This window comes from Glycine max, chromosome 15, assembly GCF_000004515.6.
Source record: "Glycine max cultivar Williams 82 chromosome 15, Glycine_max_v4.0, whole genome shotgun sequence".
Classification (NCBI taxonomy): domain Eukaryota; kingdom Viridiplantae; phylum Streptophyta; class Magnoliopsida; order Fabales; family Fabaceae; genus Glycine; species Glycine max.
The window spans coordinates 45,813,088-45,829,430 of NC_038251.2; the positions used below are offsets into that span (position 1 = coordinate 45,813,088).

General features: G+C 33.9%; 1 protein-coding gene across 1 annotated transcript; it reads left to right on the plus strand.

Annotated features, from left to right (window-relative positions):
* The first annotated feature begins 6,184 nt into the window (after positions 1 to 6,184).
* LOC100500180 (uncharacterized) lies at positions 6,185 to 7,771 on the plus strand. The gene is made up of 2 exons (NM_001251134.2): positions 6,185 to 6,365; positions 6,958 to 7,771. Exons 1-2 carry the CDS (start codon positions 6,254 to 6,256, stop codon positions 7,518 to 7,520), a joined length of 675 nt encoding a protein of 224 aa, NP_001238063.1. The 5' UTR covers positions 6,185 to 6,253; the 3' UTR covers positions 7,521 to 7,771.
* The last annotated feature ends 8,572 nt before the right edge of the window (positions 7,772 to 16,343 follow it).

Consider the following 16,343-nt stretch of genomic DNA (forward strand, 5'->3'; position numbering starts at 1 on the left):
TTAGTAACTTCCCCTTCCAACTTCCAACCTCCATTTTCAACTTTCAACTTTCAATAACTTTCATTTCCAACTTCCAACTTCCAGTAACTTCCACTTCCAACTTCCAACTTCCATTTTTAACTTTCAACTTCCAATAACTACTTCCAACTTCCAACTTTCAAATTTCAAATTTTTATTTTCAATTTTCAAATTTAACTTTTCAAATTTCAAATTTCAATTTCAAAATTTCCTTTTCTAAATTAAATAGTTTTCTTAAAACATGAAACTAATTTGAAAAGTTTAATAGATTCTTTAAAAACAATCAAAAACTCAATCAGGAACAAACATCAAAGACAATCAAACACACAATAAAAAAATACAATCAATCAATCATCAAACACAGTCAATCAAATTCAATCACAATCATCAAGGACAATCTAAACTCAAGTAGAAAACAAGCATCAAAAGTAATCAATCAAAGACAAGTGACCTGTTGGTATCATTTGATATTACTTGTTGGGGTTGTTGATCAAGTGGCCTTTGTTTGTTGTCTCCATAAATCGCATATTCACTTTTCTTGGGGAGAAATGTGGCATTCGTTTGTTGTCTCCATAAATCACATATTCATTTATCTTGGGGAGAAATATGAATAAACTTTGATGCATGCCATGTGTTTGGAGAAATTGCTATCAATGTATCGACTTTGTTCTTCTCCATTTTCATAGTCTTTCATCATGATACCCAAACTTATGATTTTCTTCTCTGAATCACTTGAATAATTTATGGCATTATCTTCCCAAGTGATATATCCTTTCTTTTCTTTCTTCTCTTTGAAATTCATCTTGTCGGATTTTTCCATTCTTCTTTTAAACACAGGACAATTGAATCTCATGTGCCCAAGTTGATCGCACTTAGCATTTTGGGGCTAAAGAGGAATCTTCTTCTTTCTTCTTTCATCATCATCTTTTTTCTTCTCTAGTTTTTTTTTATATATATAGTTGCATTTCTCTCTACCATTGTAGGAATAAAGGAATCAAATTCAATGGCTTCCCATATCTTTAGATCTATGGCTTCTATAAAGATATGCATTCGGGTTATCCAATAATGATAACCTTCACCATTGAACATAAGAGCCTATTGATAGAATTTCCCTCAGGAAATGGAAATTTGGATGAGGCCATATCTATTCTTGAAGTTTTTAAACTTTATACTAGAATCCCGCTCTGATACCACTTGTTGGACCTTGTGGCCTCAATAATCTTAAGAGGGATAGACTTAGAATACAGAAGAAGCAACAACAATCAATTTAACAATGTTCTTTAAACATGCAAGACACAATTGATTGCAACAAAATAAATAAGATAAGGGAAGAGAGAATGCAAACACAGTTTTATACTGGTTCGGCCACAACCCGTGCCTACGTCCAGTACTCAAGCAACCCACTTGAGATTTCCACTATCTTTGTAAAATCCTTTACAAAGTCTGAACCACACAGGGACAACCCATCCCTTGTGTTCAGATGCTTTACAACAAGAGACTCACAGTCTCTTAACCAATCTCATGGAATAAGAAGAATAGAAGAAGAATTCTCTCTTCAAGAGAAGAATATTACAATGAAGATCATGTAAGAATCCTTATAGATTTTGCAAGTGTTTGGTCAAGGATTTCTTTTGAGAGAGCATTTGACAATGAAGTTCTTTTGGAATCTCTCTCATTGTCTTTTGAGAGGATAAGACATTTTGGACCAAAAATACTCTCTGCATAAAATTCGTGCCCAAGTCACCTATTTATAGGCCTTTGATGGCCATTCACAAATCTAATGAAAAGATGTGACTGTTGGCAGATTTTCTGAAAACTTTCCACTGGTAATCGATTACAATGTTTGTGTAATCGATTACACAGTTATAATTTGAAGGGTTATGACTTTTGAATTTGAATTTCCAAAGTTTCGTTGCTGGTAATCGATTACAGACATATGGTAATCGATTACATGTTGAAAATTCAAATTCAAAACATTTTTCAACAGCTATTTCTCAACCCTGTCTTCTGGTAATCGATTACACTTCCTGGTAATCGATTACTAGAGCCTTGAATGTCTTGAAAACACTTTGTTTTAAGGCAAGGCTTGGTCTTTAATGAATCTTGAAACATGGCTTTGCTTGTTGAAGCACTCTTGAATTATTCTTGAAGCAAATGCTTTATCATTTGAAGCAGCCTTGTTTGATTCTTCTTTGACATCATCAAAATCATGTATACATACATTCACACCAATGAGATTATTTGAGGCCTTATCTTTTTTCTTGATCTTGTTTGTTTGACCTTGAATTAATCTTGAAGCGCTTAACCTTTGAATGTTTGTTGAAGTAACCTTATAAGCAACCTTGTTTGATTCTACTTTGGCATCATCAAAACCCTGCATTCATACATTCACACACTGATGATTATTCATGTTGTGGTTATGTCTACTTATTGCATGAGAAATCTCAAGTAGTATATGCTTATTTGAATGAAATAGAAAGACAATTAGACAGAAAAGTGAAAGTTGTTAGGTTGGATAGAGGCGATAAGTACTACAAAGGTATGATGAAACTGGGCAACACCTAGGTCCATTTGCTAAACTCCTTTAGAAACATGGTATTCCTGCGTAATATACAATGTCAGGTACACCACAACAAAATGGTGTATTAGAAAAGTGTAACAAAGCAGTAATGGTTATGGTTAGGAGTATGTTAAGTAAATCCAATTGACCAATATTTTTATGGATGTATGCATTCAAAATTGTCATGTTTTTGTTGCATAGCATTCCTAGTAAGGCTATTCCGAAGGCACCTTTTGAACTATGGACTAATAAGACAATAAGGATTTATAATCCGCAAGAAAAGAAACTAGATGCAAGAAAAATCAATGGATATTTTGTTAGTTATCCAAAAAAAATCAAAAGGGTATAAGGTTTATAATATGAGAATCGTTGAAACTAGAAATGCATGGTTCATTGAAAATGGTCAAATAAGTGGGAGTACAGTTCCATGAAATGTGGAAATTAAAGAAGTTAACGTGAAAGTTCCTTTAACTTGTGAATCTAGCAATAAACTGAGTGTTTTTCTAGATGTTGTTCCAAACAACAATGAAGAAGAAGAACACAATAATGAGCCTATAATTCAAAATGAACCTATTGTAGAAGAACCATAAGAAGTAGCACTAAGGAGGTCTTAAAGAGAAAGAATGCCAGCTATTTCAAAAGATTATGTGGTATATCTACATGAATTTGAAATTGAATTAGGCATTATATATTGATGATGATCCAATTTTGTTTTCACAACCTGTAAGTTGTGATAATTTTGATAAGTCATTGGAAGCCATGAAAAAAGAGTTAAGATCCATGAAATAGAACGGTGTTTGGGATCTTGTAGAATTGCCAGAAGATTGCAAGTGAGTTGGTTGTAAGTGGGTCTTTAAGACTAAACGTGACTCTCATGACAACCTTGAAGATTACAAGGATAGACTTGTTGCCAAGGGTTTTACTCAGATAGATGGTGTTGACTATAAAGAGATATTCTCAATAGTCTCACGAAAGGATTCTTTAGGATTATCATGGTACTGGTAGCCCATTATGACTTGGAGTTACAACAAATGGATGTGAAAATTGTCTTTCTTAGTGAAGATTTAGAGGAGAATATTTACATGGAACAACCAATGGGGTTCTTAGTTAAAGGAAAAGAACACATAGTGTGCAAATTAAAGAAATCAATATATGAACTTAAGCAAACTTCCAGTCAATGGTATTTGAAGTTTAATGATATTATTGTTTCCTTTAGATTTAAGGAAAACATTGTTGATCAATGTATATAACTGAAGGTCAGTGGGAGTAAGGCTATATTTCTAATTTTGTGTGTTGAGGATATCTTGCTTGCAACTAATGATCTTGGTCTTCTTCATGAGACTAAGAAGTTTCTCTCTAGTAATTTTGAAATGAAGGATATGGGTAAGGCAAGCTATATAGTAGGAATAAAAATGTTCTAAAACAAATCACAAGGGTTGTTAGGCTTGTCCCATAAAGCATATATCAATAAAGTACTAGAGAGGTTCAAGATGGAAAATTATTCAACATCATCCGTTCCAATTCAGAAAGGAGACAAGTTTAGTCTTAAACAATATCCTAAGAATATATGATTTGGAATGGAAAAAAACGGAAGCAGTTTCATATGCATTTGTTGTTGGAATTATTATGTATGCTCAGATTCGTAGTTGACCAAACATAAGCTTTGCAGCTAGAATGTTAGGACGGTATCAAAGTAATCTAGGAATGGAACATTCGAAAACTACAAAGAAGGTTCTAAGATACTTACAAGGAACAAAAAGTTTGATGCTTACATATAGGAGGTTTGATCACCTTCAGGTGATTGGGTATTTAGACTCGAACTTTGCTCAATGTGCAGATACAAGGAAATCCACCCTTGGTTATGTACTTCTTTTAGCCAAAGGAGTAATATCATGGAAGAGTGCAAAGAAACCTATTGTTGCTACATTCATTATGGAAGCTGAATTTGTAGCATGTTTTGAGACTACAATTCAAGCTAATTGGCAACAATATTGTCAAGCCGCTAAAAATATATTGTAATAACTCCATAACAGTATTTTTCTCTAAGAATGACAAGTACTCTAAAGGTGCTAAATATATGGAATTAAAGTAATTTGTCCTGAAAGAAGTACAGAAACAAAAAATGTCAATAGAAATTAGCACAAATCTCATGATAGCTGACCCTTTGACAAATAGATTATCGTCCAAGACATTTATTGAACATATTAAAAATATAGGCATTATTGTTATTAAGGATTGTTGAGTGTAATGTTTACTTTTGTTCTGAATTGTTGACATTTTGAACTCATTTATGATATGTTTCTGATTACCTGCTATCTACATTTGCATGCATGTTTGTATTAGAGTAACGTAAATAGGTACCATCTTAAATAAAATCATTATGTTGGACCATTATGTGCTTCTAACTATTTTCATATTAAGGATAAGTCTAATTTGTGATACATGGAAGGAATTATGTCGATTAAGTAATGTAAAACTGTCATGACTCGAATTAGTACGTATTTTTAATTATGAAATTATGATGTGTCCAATCTATGAAACGATTTAGTCATTTCAATGCACATTACGTAAGTTTAGTTTATTTATTTATTCGTCCATGATGTTAGGTAATGTCACAAGAGTCAAGTGAGAGAATGAAAGATTTAAATTCTCATGTGAGAGACATGTGACTTATTAAGGACTAATAAACAAATAATTAATTATTATGGACTAAGTACTAAATGGACCATAAGCTTAAGTGGAACATTTTTTAGAGATAACTATTATTTTATGGGAATAGTAGTTGTAAAAGGATGAATATTCATTAATTTAAAATTAGGTTCCCTTCCTTACTTTAGAGTATTCTCTCAATCCTAACGACCATCAAGAAAGATAGAGATAGTAGAAGGAAAAACCAAAGGAAGTAAAATTTTATTTATTTCTTCTTTCAAGGAATCAAAGCGTACACTAGGGAGAAAGATATACATTATTTATCTATTATTTGTGAGAATCATATATTTTAAAATCTTGTTTTGATTTCTATTGTGATCCTTAGAAAAATCACTAAGTTTTTCACACAATTCCTCAAAATAAAACACATCTATTTATAAGACACTTAAGTAAGAAACATGTTAACTTTTGAACTTGTACGTACGGTAGTAAGAGCCATATTTATTAATATAAATTTCTGGCCTTTCAAATAAAAAATAAACCTATAATCAAAAGCCAGGGAAATTAAAAAATTTAAAATTAAATCAATGACAATTCCTTAAATTCCTCTAGAATCACCTTATCTTACCAAATTCACGAGGGTGATCATTGCTCTATACTATTAATTCTCCAAACATCCACAAATTAAGAAAAGAAACATGCATCCAATTTGTGAGGCCCATTTAATGGATTATCCATGCATTATCACAGCAACAATAACGGTGTTAAACACTAGATTGACCTCTCTAAACACACGTCAAAGTTCTAACCACCCATAATAATAACCCCTAATTAAACCAAATCTAAATCTCCAAGTAAATTCACAAAAGTTAATTAGTGGCCGATAGGCCACAATAATGTACAGTTAGTCCCATGCTAGGTATTATAAATAGTGCGAGTATGGAACAAGAGTATCTCAAGCCTTGATACATTTCCCTTCTTAGCTTTCATTGCCAAACCCTAGTGTGGCCTAGCTGTTTTCTCAATATGAGAAAGGCTTCCACTCTGCAATGCTCACTTTGGCGCTTCGGTGTTTCGCTATTGCTGGTTGCCAGCTTCATTTGTGCTTCTTCTGTTATGGCAACATCTGAAGTTTCAGGTTTGTGGCTCATTCTAACACTCATACATAGATTGTTACGTTTTTCGTTTAGGAAATACGATTCTTTTTAGTCTCTAGCTAATTAAATTTTATCTGTTTCAATCCTTATATGCTTTTACTAAAATAATACGAAGCATGATTTTTCTTGAAACATTTAAGCACTAATTTAAAATTTAAATATGGGTTTGTTTCAACCAGCATGCACAAGGCCAACTAGCCAAGATATATATAATTTATTTCGTTATTGAATATGTTTAAAACATATATGTACACATATACACGTAACTATATATACTGTACCTATACACAAATCTGATTGGAAACGTTAGGTCCAACTTGATAAGCATACAATTAAGACATTCTGGCATGTTGAAAATAATAAGATACATGAATTGTATATAGATCACGGTAGCCCAACTTTTAAGGAAAGAGACCCACGCATTATATATACGCTAGAATCATCAGTTACTTTGCGAGTTAATTAGTCTTTGATGGATATTACTGTCATCCCTTTTATGGTATTTAAATATTTTTACTACCATGAAAATATCATGTAGTGTTTACCTTGTGTTATTTTTAATTCCTTATGTAGGGAATGAAGTGGATACCGATGGGAAGCTTGTAAATGAAGAGCCAGCAAAAACAAGCCTTCAAGGATATGATGAAGAAGAAAAATTTAAAGGGCTTTTTCCAAAATCTATTCCTATAGTTAAGCCTATCCCAAAGTTAGTTAAACCTATTCCTATTCCCGTGTATAAGCCTATACCAAAACCAATTCCCTTGGTGAAGCCTATTTCAAAGCCAATTCCAATTATAAAGTCAATTTCTAATGAAGAAGAAAAATTTAAAGGACTTCCAAAACCTATTCCAGTAATTAAGCCGATTCCAAAACTAATTCCTGTTGTAAAACCTATTCCTGTTCCAATATATAAACCTACACCAAAATTAATTCCCATCATTAAACCAATTCCAATTGTTAAACCTGTACCAAAACCTTTTACAGTGCAAAAACCCATCCCCGCTATTGACCCAGAGTCTTTTCTAAAGCCGAAGCCTTTCTTTGAGAAACCTATTCCTAAATTGCCACTTGACCCTAAATTCAAGAAACCACTTCTGCCACCTTTCCCAATTCAAAAGCCAATTTCAAGTCCATAAGATGATAAGACTTTACCACCTCTCACTAAAAAATATCTTGCTTAGACGATCTATTTCTAACTCCTATTTATGTGCTCTATATCTCAAAATTATTAGTTGCACTTGATAATCCTAGGGTATCTCTCTTTATGTTGGAATACCTATATAGTTAATGTTATCTCCTCAATAAAGTTCTCAATATTTGCGGTTGTTAATCAATTTTATATTAATACAATTACAAAGAGTGGGTTGATTTTCCCTTTTTAAAATAACATTTTTTAATTTTATTATATTTTTGTGAGATTATATTTTGAGCAAGGATACTCGTAAATCGTAATAAACTAAATAATCACGAGAAAAAAATATGCCTGTGTTATAAGCTAAAACAAATGCATACTCATTTGTTTCTTAAAAGCAACATAATATATTGCAAACTAAGTATAACTTTAAGTTTGGTCAAATATTAAAAAAGTATAACTTGCTAATATATTCATTCTCGAATGAGAGTATATTAACAGTTTTAAATACTATGTAGGGATTATATTCTGACACTAGGTACTTTAACAAATGACATTGTTTTAAGCATTTAACATTTTAGTGACATAAAAAATGTCACCAAAAGATTTTAGGAACATTTTTAAAGGTATGTGTAGTAGTGTAACTACATGTATATTAATTAAGAAAGGGTGGGATACACTACATTATTTTAGCATTTAACAAAGTTTTACTCTTGTTATTATAAAAAATAAAAATAAAAATAAAAATAAAAACGTTCTCATTGAGAACAATGATCTCCACGCGGTAATTTGAAAGTAGGAATCAGTAACTTGCAAATAAAATGACCCCCGAAAGGACACATTGCTGGCAGAAGGCCAACTCAGTTTTAAAGAGTGTTGTTATGAAAAAATATTGTTGCTGAGAGTGATGATCCCGACATGGTACTTAGAAAGGAGGGATAGGTAACATGCACACAAATACTACCAATTACAAATTACAAATTACGTACTGCACATTAAACTTGTACCAAAACACTAGAAATTTCATAATAACGACCAATTCAATTTTAAGGAGTGTCATTATTATGAAAAATGTTGTCATTGAGAGTGGTGGGTTCAGCGCACTACTTAAGAAGGAGGGATCACTAGCTTGAACAAGAAAGGATATTAGAAATTTCATAGTACTGGCTGTTAGATGACCAACTCAATTTTAATTATTGTTGTTATTTTAAGGGGAGTTCAAATGGCAGACACAAGAAAAATAATATATTTAAATCTCTTTAATTTAATAGTTATTTAATTTTTAGAAAATTTCTTTCAAATAAAATATTTAATGATGAAAAAATAAATACCTCTTATATTTTAATATATCGAATTTAAAAAATTTTACTAACCAAAAGTATCCTTAAAAAGAAATGTGAATGGACATGTTTGCAGAAGACACATTTCAAATGTTAAAAAAGTAGAAAAATACATGGAAATAGAATAAATTTAGATGTCTTTTACTTAATAATTATTTAATTTTTACAAAATTTGTTTCAAATAAAATATTTAATGATGAAAATCGTAAATAACTTTCATATTTTAATATATTAAATTAAATCATTTTATTTTCCGAAATTCCTATTAAAGTATCAAGAAAATGCATTACAGATGGACATGTTTATGTTTGAAGACACCTTTCAAACCTTAAAAATAATATGGAAATACTAAGTACATTCAAGTTAATAATTTTTTTACAACACAAAGGTCTTGAACATAAAATACCTGTTTAGCTTGTTCTGTCATGATGAAAGGGTCATTCTGGTAAGCTAGTTTCTTTAGGTCTATCAACGTAAATCCTACATCATCGATCCGCACACCGGTGTTTACAGATGGACATGTTTATGTTTGAAGACACCTTTCAAACTTTAAAAATAATATGGAAATACTAAGTACATTCAAGTTAATAATTTTTTTACAACACAAAGGTCTTGAACATAAAATACCTGTTTAGCTTGTTCTGTCATGATGAAAGGGTTATTCTGGTAAGCTAGTTTCTTTAGGTCTATCAACGTAAATCCTACATCATCGATCCGCACACCGGTGTTGCTGTCAATCCATTTAGATTTGAAAACACAAACAATAAATTTGACATAGTTAAGCTCCCAAATTTCATCAATGAACCCAAAATAAGGGATGGAAGCTACACAGGGATTATCATCATGTACACTAGCAAAGTGTTGAGATTCAACCCTTAGGGTGACCCCACTGTTTTGCATTGTACTTTTCTCATCTTGTGCTTTTGTATAAAAGGAATACTTGTTTATGTCGTATCCTTGCCAAGTTATAACATTTCTTTTAGGCCCATGTGCTAGCTTTCTTAATGTTTCAGAAGCATTTTCATCAGCAAAGATTGTATCTTTAAACCAATCAAAGAAAGTCTTGTTATGCTTTTTCAAGACCCAATTCTTTGACATTTTTGGATTACTTTGTTTGACTAAACCTTCATGCTGAAGTATGTATGGCAAAACTTCATTACTGTTATTCAAGACATACAAGTGAGCTTGTAACAAATCTTCTACACTTGGAGTGATAACATGCAGTCCTCTTGAATCCTTACTGCCCACTCTGTCATCATGCCGAGACTCGGGAAGCCCAACAAGTTTAGCCTTTTCAATGTACTCTGAACAAAATTCAATGGCTTCTTCTGCAATGTACCTTTCAACAATAGATGCTTCGGGACGATGTAGATTCTTCATATACCCTTTTAAGATCTTCATGTATCGCTCAACCGAGTACATCCACCGCAAATAAATAGGACCACAACATTTGATTTCTCTAATCAGATGAACAATTAAGTGAACCATGATGTCAAAGAAAGCAGGAGGAAAATACATCCAACTAGCATAGTATAATTGTAGCCTCATTTTCCAGGTCATCAAACTTGACATGATCAAGGACTTTGCTACATATGGCATTGAAAAAAAAAGCACAGGCAAGTTATGACTAACCTGACTTTGTTAGGCAAAATTTCTTGTATGGCCACGGCTAACAATTGTTGCATCAAGACGTGACAATCGTGAGACTTTAACCCTACCAGCTTAAGCTCCTTCAACTGCACAAGGCTCTTCATATTTGAAGAGTATCCTTGTGGGACTTTGACCCGCCACAGACACTGATAAAAACTTATCTTCTCCTTTTTCAACAAAGTATGACAAGCTGGAGGCAAGTATAATTTTTTCCCATCAGACCTTGGATGCAACTGCGATCGTATGCCCAACTCAGCTAGATCTTGACGGGTATTCAAGCCATCTTTCGTCTTGCCTTGAATGTTAAAGAGCGTCCCAATGACACTATCACATACATTTTTCTTCATATGCATAACATCAATACAATGTCTAATGTCAAGGTCAGACCAGTATGGAAGATCAAAGAAATAGACCTCTTCTTCCATATGCAAGTCTTACTTTTTTCCTTCTTTTGGGTCTTTCCAAATATAGTATTCAAGTGTTGAATCCGCTAGAAGTCCTGCTCACCAGTCAACGGTATCAGCACAGTTTCGTGTTCTTGACTTCCATTAAATGCTTTTTTCAATCGCCTGTAAGGATGATGAGGTTTTAAAAAATGTTGATGCCTAGTGTACACTATTTTTTTTACCATGTTTCAGTTATATGTAGCTTGTGTCTTCTTCACAGATGGGGCATGCATGATGACCCTTAACACTGTAACCACTTATATTTCCATATGCTTGAAAGTCATTAATGTTACAAAAAAGCATTGCACGCATTTGAAAAGTCTCATTTTGAAACCCATCAAACACTAAACCCCCCTCATCCCACAACTTTGTCAGGTCTTCAATCAATGGACTTAGATAAACATCAATGTCATTTCTTGGCTGTCTTGGGCCCGATATCATCATAGACAACATCATGTATTTTTGCTTCATGCACAACCAAGGAGGAAAATTATAAATTACTAGTAGAATTGGCCATGAACTGTGTTGAGTGCTTAAATTACCATATGGATTCATTCCATCACTGCCTAGTCTAAGCCTAAGATTTCTTGCCTCTTGCCGAAATCCAAAAACAAATGATCTATCTTCTTCCACTGCGAGCAATCAGCCGGATGACGGACCATTCCATCGCATTTTCTCCCTATTGCATGTCATGTAAGGTCTTTAGCGTCGTCTCCATTAGCAAAAAGATGCTTAAACCTTAGAACAATCGGCAGATACCACAACACCTTCATTGGGGGGCCCTTCTTTGAGTTTTCATCACTACTACACTTCTCATCATTCTTCACTTTGTACCATCATAACCCACACCTAGGGCATTTGGACATTTCTTCAAATTTATGTTTGTACAGTATGCAATCATTCGGGCAAGCATGAATCTTCTAATACTCCATACCCATAGGACACAGTACCTTTTTTGCCTGATAGTAACTTTTAGGCTACGTGTTTTCCTCTGGAAGCATATCGTGCACTACTTGAACCAGTGAAATAAAGCTTTTGTCACTCCACCCATATCTGGACTTGACATTAACTAGACTTAACACCGTAGACAATAGTGTCAACGAATTCTTGCACCCCGGATACAAAGGCTTCTTTGAATCAGTTTGCAATGTATCATACATAGGGGCATGTGTTTGTTAAAAAGACTCTTGTCCAAGGTCACGAATCATATCCTCCAAGCCATCTCCCATTTCTACATCAAACGGTTCAGATTGGGGCCCACTTTAGTTGTCTGTCATTCCACCATGCCATATCCACGTTGTATAATTCCTCTTGATTCCATTACACAACAGATGGTCTCGTATGTCATCAACTTTTTGCCATCTCCCGTTCAAACAATTTATGCATGGACAAAAAAACTTGTCATTTTCATCTAGTCGACTTCTTTCTGAAGCAAATTGCAGGAACTGTTCAACGCCTTCCTCATATGCAGAGCTCAATCGGCTTTCATTCATCCAACTTCGATCCATCTAAATAATAACTGATTCATACTCTGAAACTCATTCAATGCATGATATCTCACTTTTTCATTTAAGGTGTGGCCCTATCCCATTCAGGAAGACACATTTTTATGGTAGATTCAGGCGTTAAGATTAATCTTATTTTGTTAAATTTGATAAAATTTTGACAGCATTTCACATTGGTCTCCAAGTACACGATACAAAATCGGTGACATTAATTTGTCGATAATCATGTATGCACTTAGAGAACAACTAGAGATGCATTGTACCATAATTTCATCAAATTAAACAAAATAATGTTAACCTTAACACATGAATCAACCATAAAAATGGGAGTCTCCCCAAACTGTCCAAACGGACAATTTAAGATTGAATACAATGATTAATGCACACTTTCTGCAAGAATCATTGTATTCAATCTCAAATGGGAATCTAAGGCTAACTCATTATGAAAAAAAGTTTAATCTAAAGCAAAGCACATTAATGACATACAATTTAAATACAGTGACATCTAACACAACACAATAGATCGGTAAGAACCCTAACCAAACAAGAAAGCAATGGACGCTAAGTTAGAGCAACAGACGGTGGAGGTATCCACTCTCGTCACACGTGCCGCTCATGATAAGTCCTCTGATTCGTTAGCATCGCTAACGAAACCAACGAGTTATCATGAGCAACGGGTGTGACGAGAGTGGATACCTCCACCGTCTGTTGCCCTAACTCGGCAGCCATTACTTTCTTATTTGGTTATGGTTCTTACCGATCTATTGTGTTGTCTTATATCTGAAAAGAGAAACTAGCTAACTAATCGAAACCAGCGGTATATATATATATATATATATATATATATATATACATACATACAAGTCCGTACGTACGTACCTAGAATTGCTATAATCAAAGACCTTCCAGAGCAACACGAATTACCAGTAGCAAATGATAACCTGGCAAAATGTGAAACAAAATTTAATGATTTATATTACAAATTGCCAAGTAGTTAGTTATTTACCAAGTACATTACATCTAGTAGCTTCTATTTCTATTCTTTGGTAATTTACTCTCCTTGCCAATTTTCCTTCTATTTACTAAACTTAATATTTATTAGTTTATTCCTTCTTAATCTAGTTTTTTTTCATCGGCCAGTTGACTCACTAAGTAACCCACTATTTGGTTCATTGTCACCTAACTAACTAACAGACCTATGAAACAGCCTCTTAAGTTGCAGCGCCGGGGGCAATGCTACTATTTCATTGCCAGGGGCATCAATTGAGTGATTTGGGTGGTAGGGAGTGATGTAGCTCCGTTGGAGCTTGTAGGCCTTGGATCTTCTTCATCAATGAAGTCCTTTGCTTCTTAAATTTTAATGGCAGCGGAATGGAGAAGAAGAGGAGTTGAGAGGAGACACCACTTAAAGGAGAATATGAGTCAAGAAGAAGCTCACCACCATAGGAAGCCATGAATAAGAGCTTGGAGGTAGGAGAAGAAGAATGGAGGGAGAAGAAGAGAGAGATCACGAAATTTGTGCCTCAAAAGAGGTCTGAACTTTGAAGTGTAATTCTCAAATGATCAAAGTTAAAAAATGCACACACATGGCCTCTATTTATAACCTAAGTGTCACATAAAATTGGAGGGAAATTTGAATTTCTATTTAAATTTTACTTGAATTTGAAATTGAATTTGTGGAGCCAAAATTTCACTAATTATGATTAGTAAATTTTAGTCTTGGTTCAGCCCACTAATCCAAGATCAAGTCCAAGATTCTCCACTAAGTGTGCTTAGGTGTCATGAGACATGTAAAGCATGAAGGACATGCACAAGTGTGACTATACGATGTGGAAATGAGGTGTAGCAAGTAAATGTTCACCTCCCCCTCTAAAATTTAATTGGATTAGGCTTCTCCCAATTCAATTAAATTTATTTACCAACACACACATCAAATATTCACTCAATGCATGTGAAATTACAAAACTACTCCTAATACAAAAACTAGTCTAGCTGCCCTAAAATACAAGGGCTGAAAAATCCTACATTTCAAGGGTACCCTACCTACATTATGGAGCCCTAAATACAAGGTCCAAAAATAATGAAACCTTAATCTAATATGTACAAAGATAAGTGGGCTCATACTTAGCCCATGGGCCCGAAATCTATCCTAAGGCTCATGAGAATCCTAGGGTCTTCTCTTGCATCTCTGGCCCAATCTACTAGGAGTCTTCTATCCAATGCCTTTGCGGGGTAGGATTGCATCAGGGAGGTTGCAGCCCCAGGGACAGTGCTACTGATTCTTGTCAAACCATAAGGGGCATGATTATGCTTGGTTTTTGCTTGTTGGGTATATCTAAATAAAATAATATATAACAAAATTCTCATCAAGCCATGTAGTAATTGCTACTGAATTGTAGAATTGAGCAGCTCAAAACAGTGTTGATTCTTCTTCCCCAACCTTGGAGGATAATGAAATCTTTCATTCTGATAAGCAATATCATGTAGAAGAAGAATCAATGGCAGAAGGTTCAAAAGATCAAGTTTTATTGAGTAGCAATTCATATTGTTTTGGTGGGTCAGATAATGGTATGAAAGGCAATGTTCTAAAAAATGAAACATTGAAGAATATGAGGTCTGTAAGAGAGCAATAGAAAATGAAGTGAACCTCCTGAATTTAGAGAGCACCGATTTAGATAAAGGGTCCTATGAGCAGAGACCATCATCATTTGCCCCCAAAGCCTATGAGATGGAAGGCTCTTGCAGCTCTAAGATTAACAACACCAAAAACGACAGCAACTTGATGTCCAATTGTTCCAACAAAGACATGCTCCTAGACAGCTACACCACTAGTTGGCAACCCTGAGATTTGATGTGAAATTACCCTCTTAATATCAAAAACAGAATGAAGAGAAAGAATAGAAAAGTGTTGTGTGCTGTAAGGGAGAGGAAAGGTATTGCAAATTTGTCAACTGAGTGGGAGAAGAAAGGTGTCTCTTGAAGATAAGAGAAGGCAAAAAAAACCTCATGAAATGAAGGTTTTCTATGCACTGGATAATGCAATAGAACCCACAAAATTGCGAGCCTTCAACTTTCAGAAAAATGACAATCTCACAAGCAAGCTAGTTTGTTCTTCAACCCTCTGGTATAATCCCACTCTGCAGCAATCCTACACTGATACTACCTAATGTACAATTGTAAATGCTCGAGCTAGTTAGTAAAAATACTAATAGCATCATAGCAACACATAAATACCACTATCCTTGTTACGGGTGAAAAGATTTTAAAATTTTCATCATAATATCAAATACACGTGTATGGATTGCTTTAGTACAGATATTTGAACTTACAAAATTATAAATTGATTCCTACATTTTTCTTGGTAAACCAGACTCAGGCCAATTGAGATATTCTGGGAATTGAAGTTGCTTAATCAAGGTCTGGAATTACTATTTCCCAATAAACTATGCTCTTGGTATTCTTGAAGAAAATGGAATGGTGAATTGTAAACCATTAGATAATCCCACATATCAAGATATTGGAGTTTGGCAGAAAGCTAAACTAATCCAAGTAGATATTGGAGTTTGGCAGAAAGCTAAACTAATCCAATTGTAACAAGACCAACCATCTTTTGTTGTAAGTGTGGTCATTAGAATGCAAATGTCATAATTCTGATATTTCTTAGAGGATCACTAGTAAAAGGATTTATTAGTGTTTTTGAACAGAGGGCATAAGGAGATTATTACCTATACTTAGTAGGAGATCTACCTATGGATATTGTGTTCTATTTGGAGTGAATCTCTTTCATGGAAAACCTTAAGAAGCAAAATATGGTTGCAAGGTCCAGAGCTGAAGCAAAATATCAAGCTATGACTCTCACTACTTATGAACTAATATGTCTAAAAAC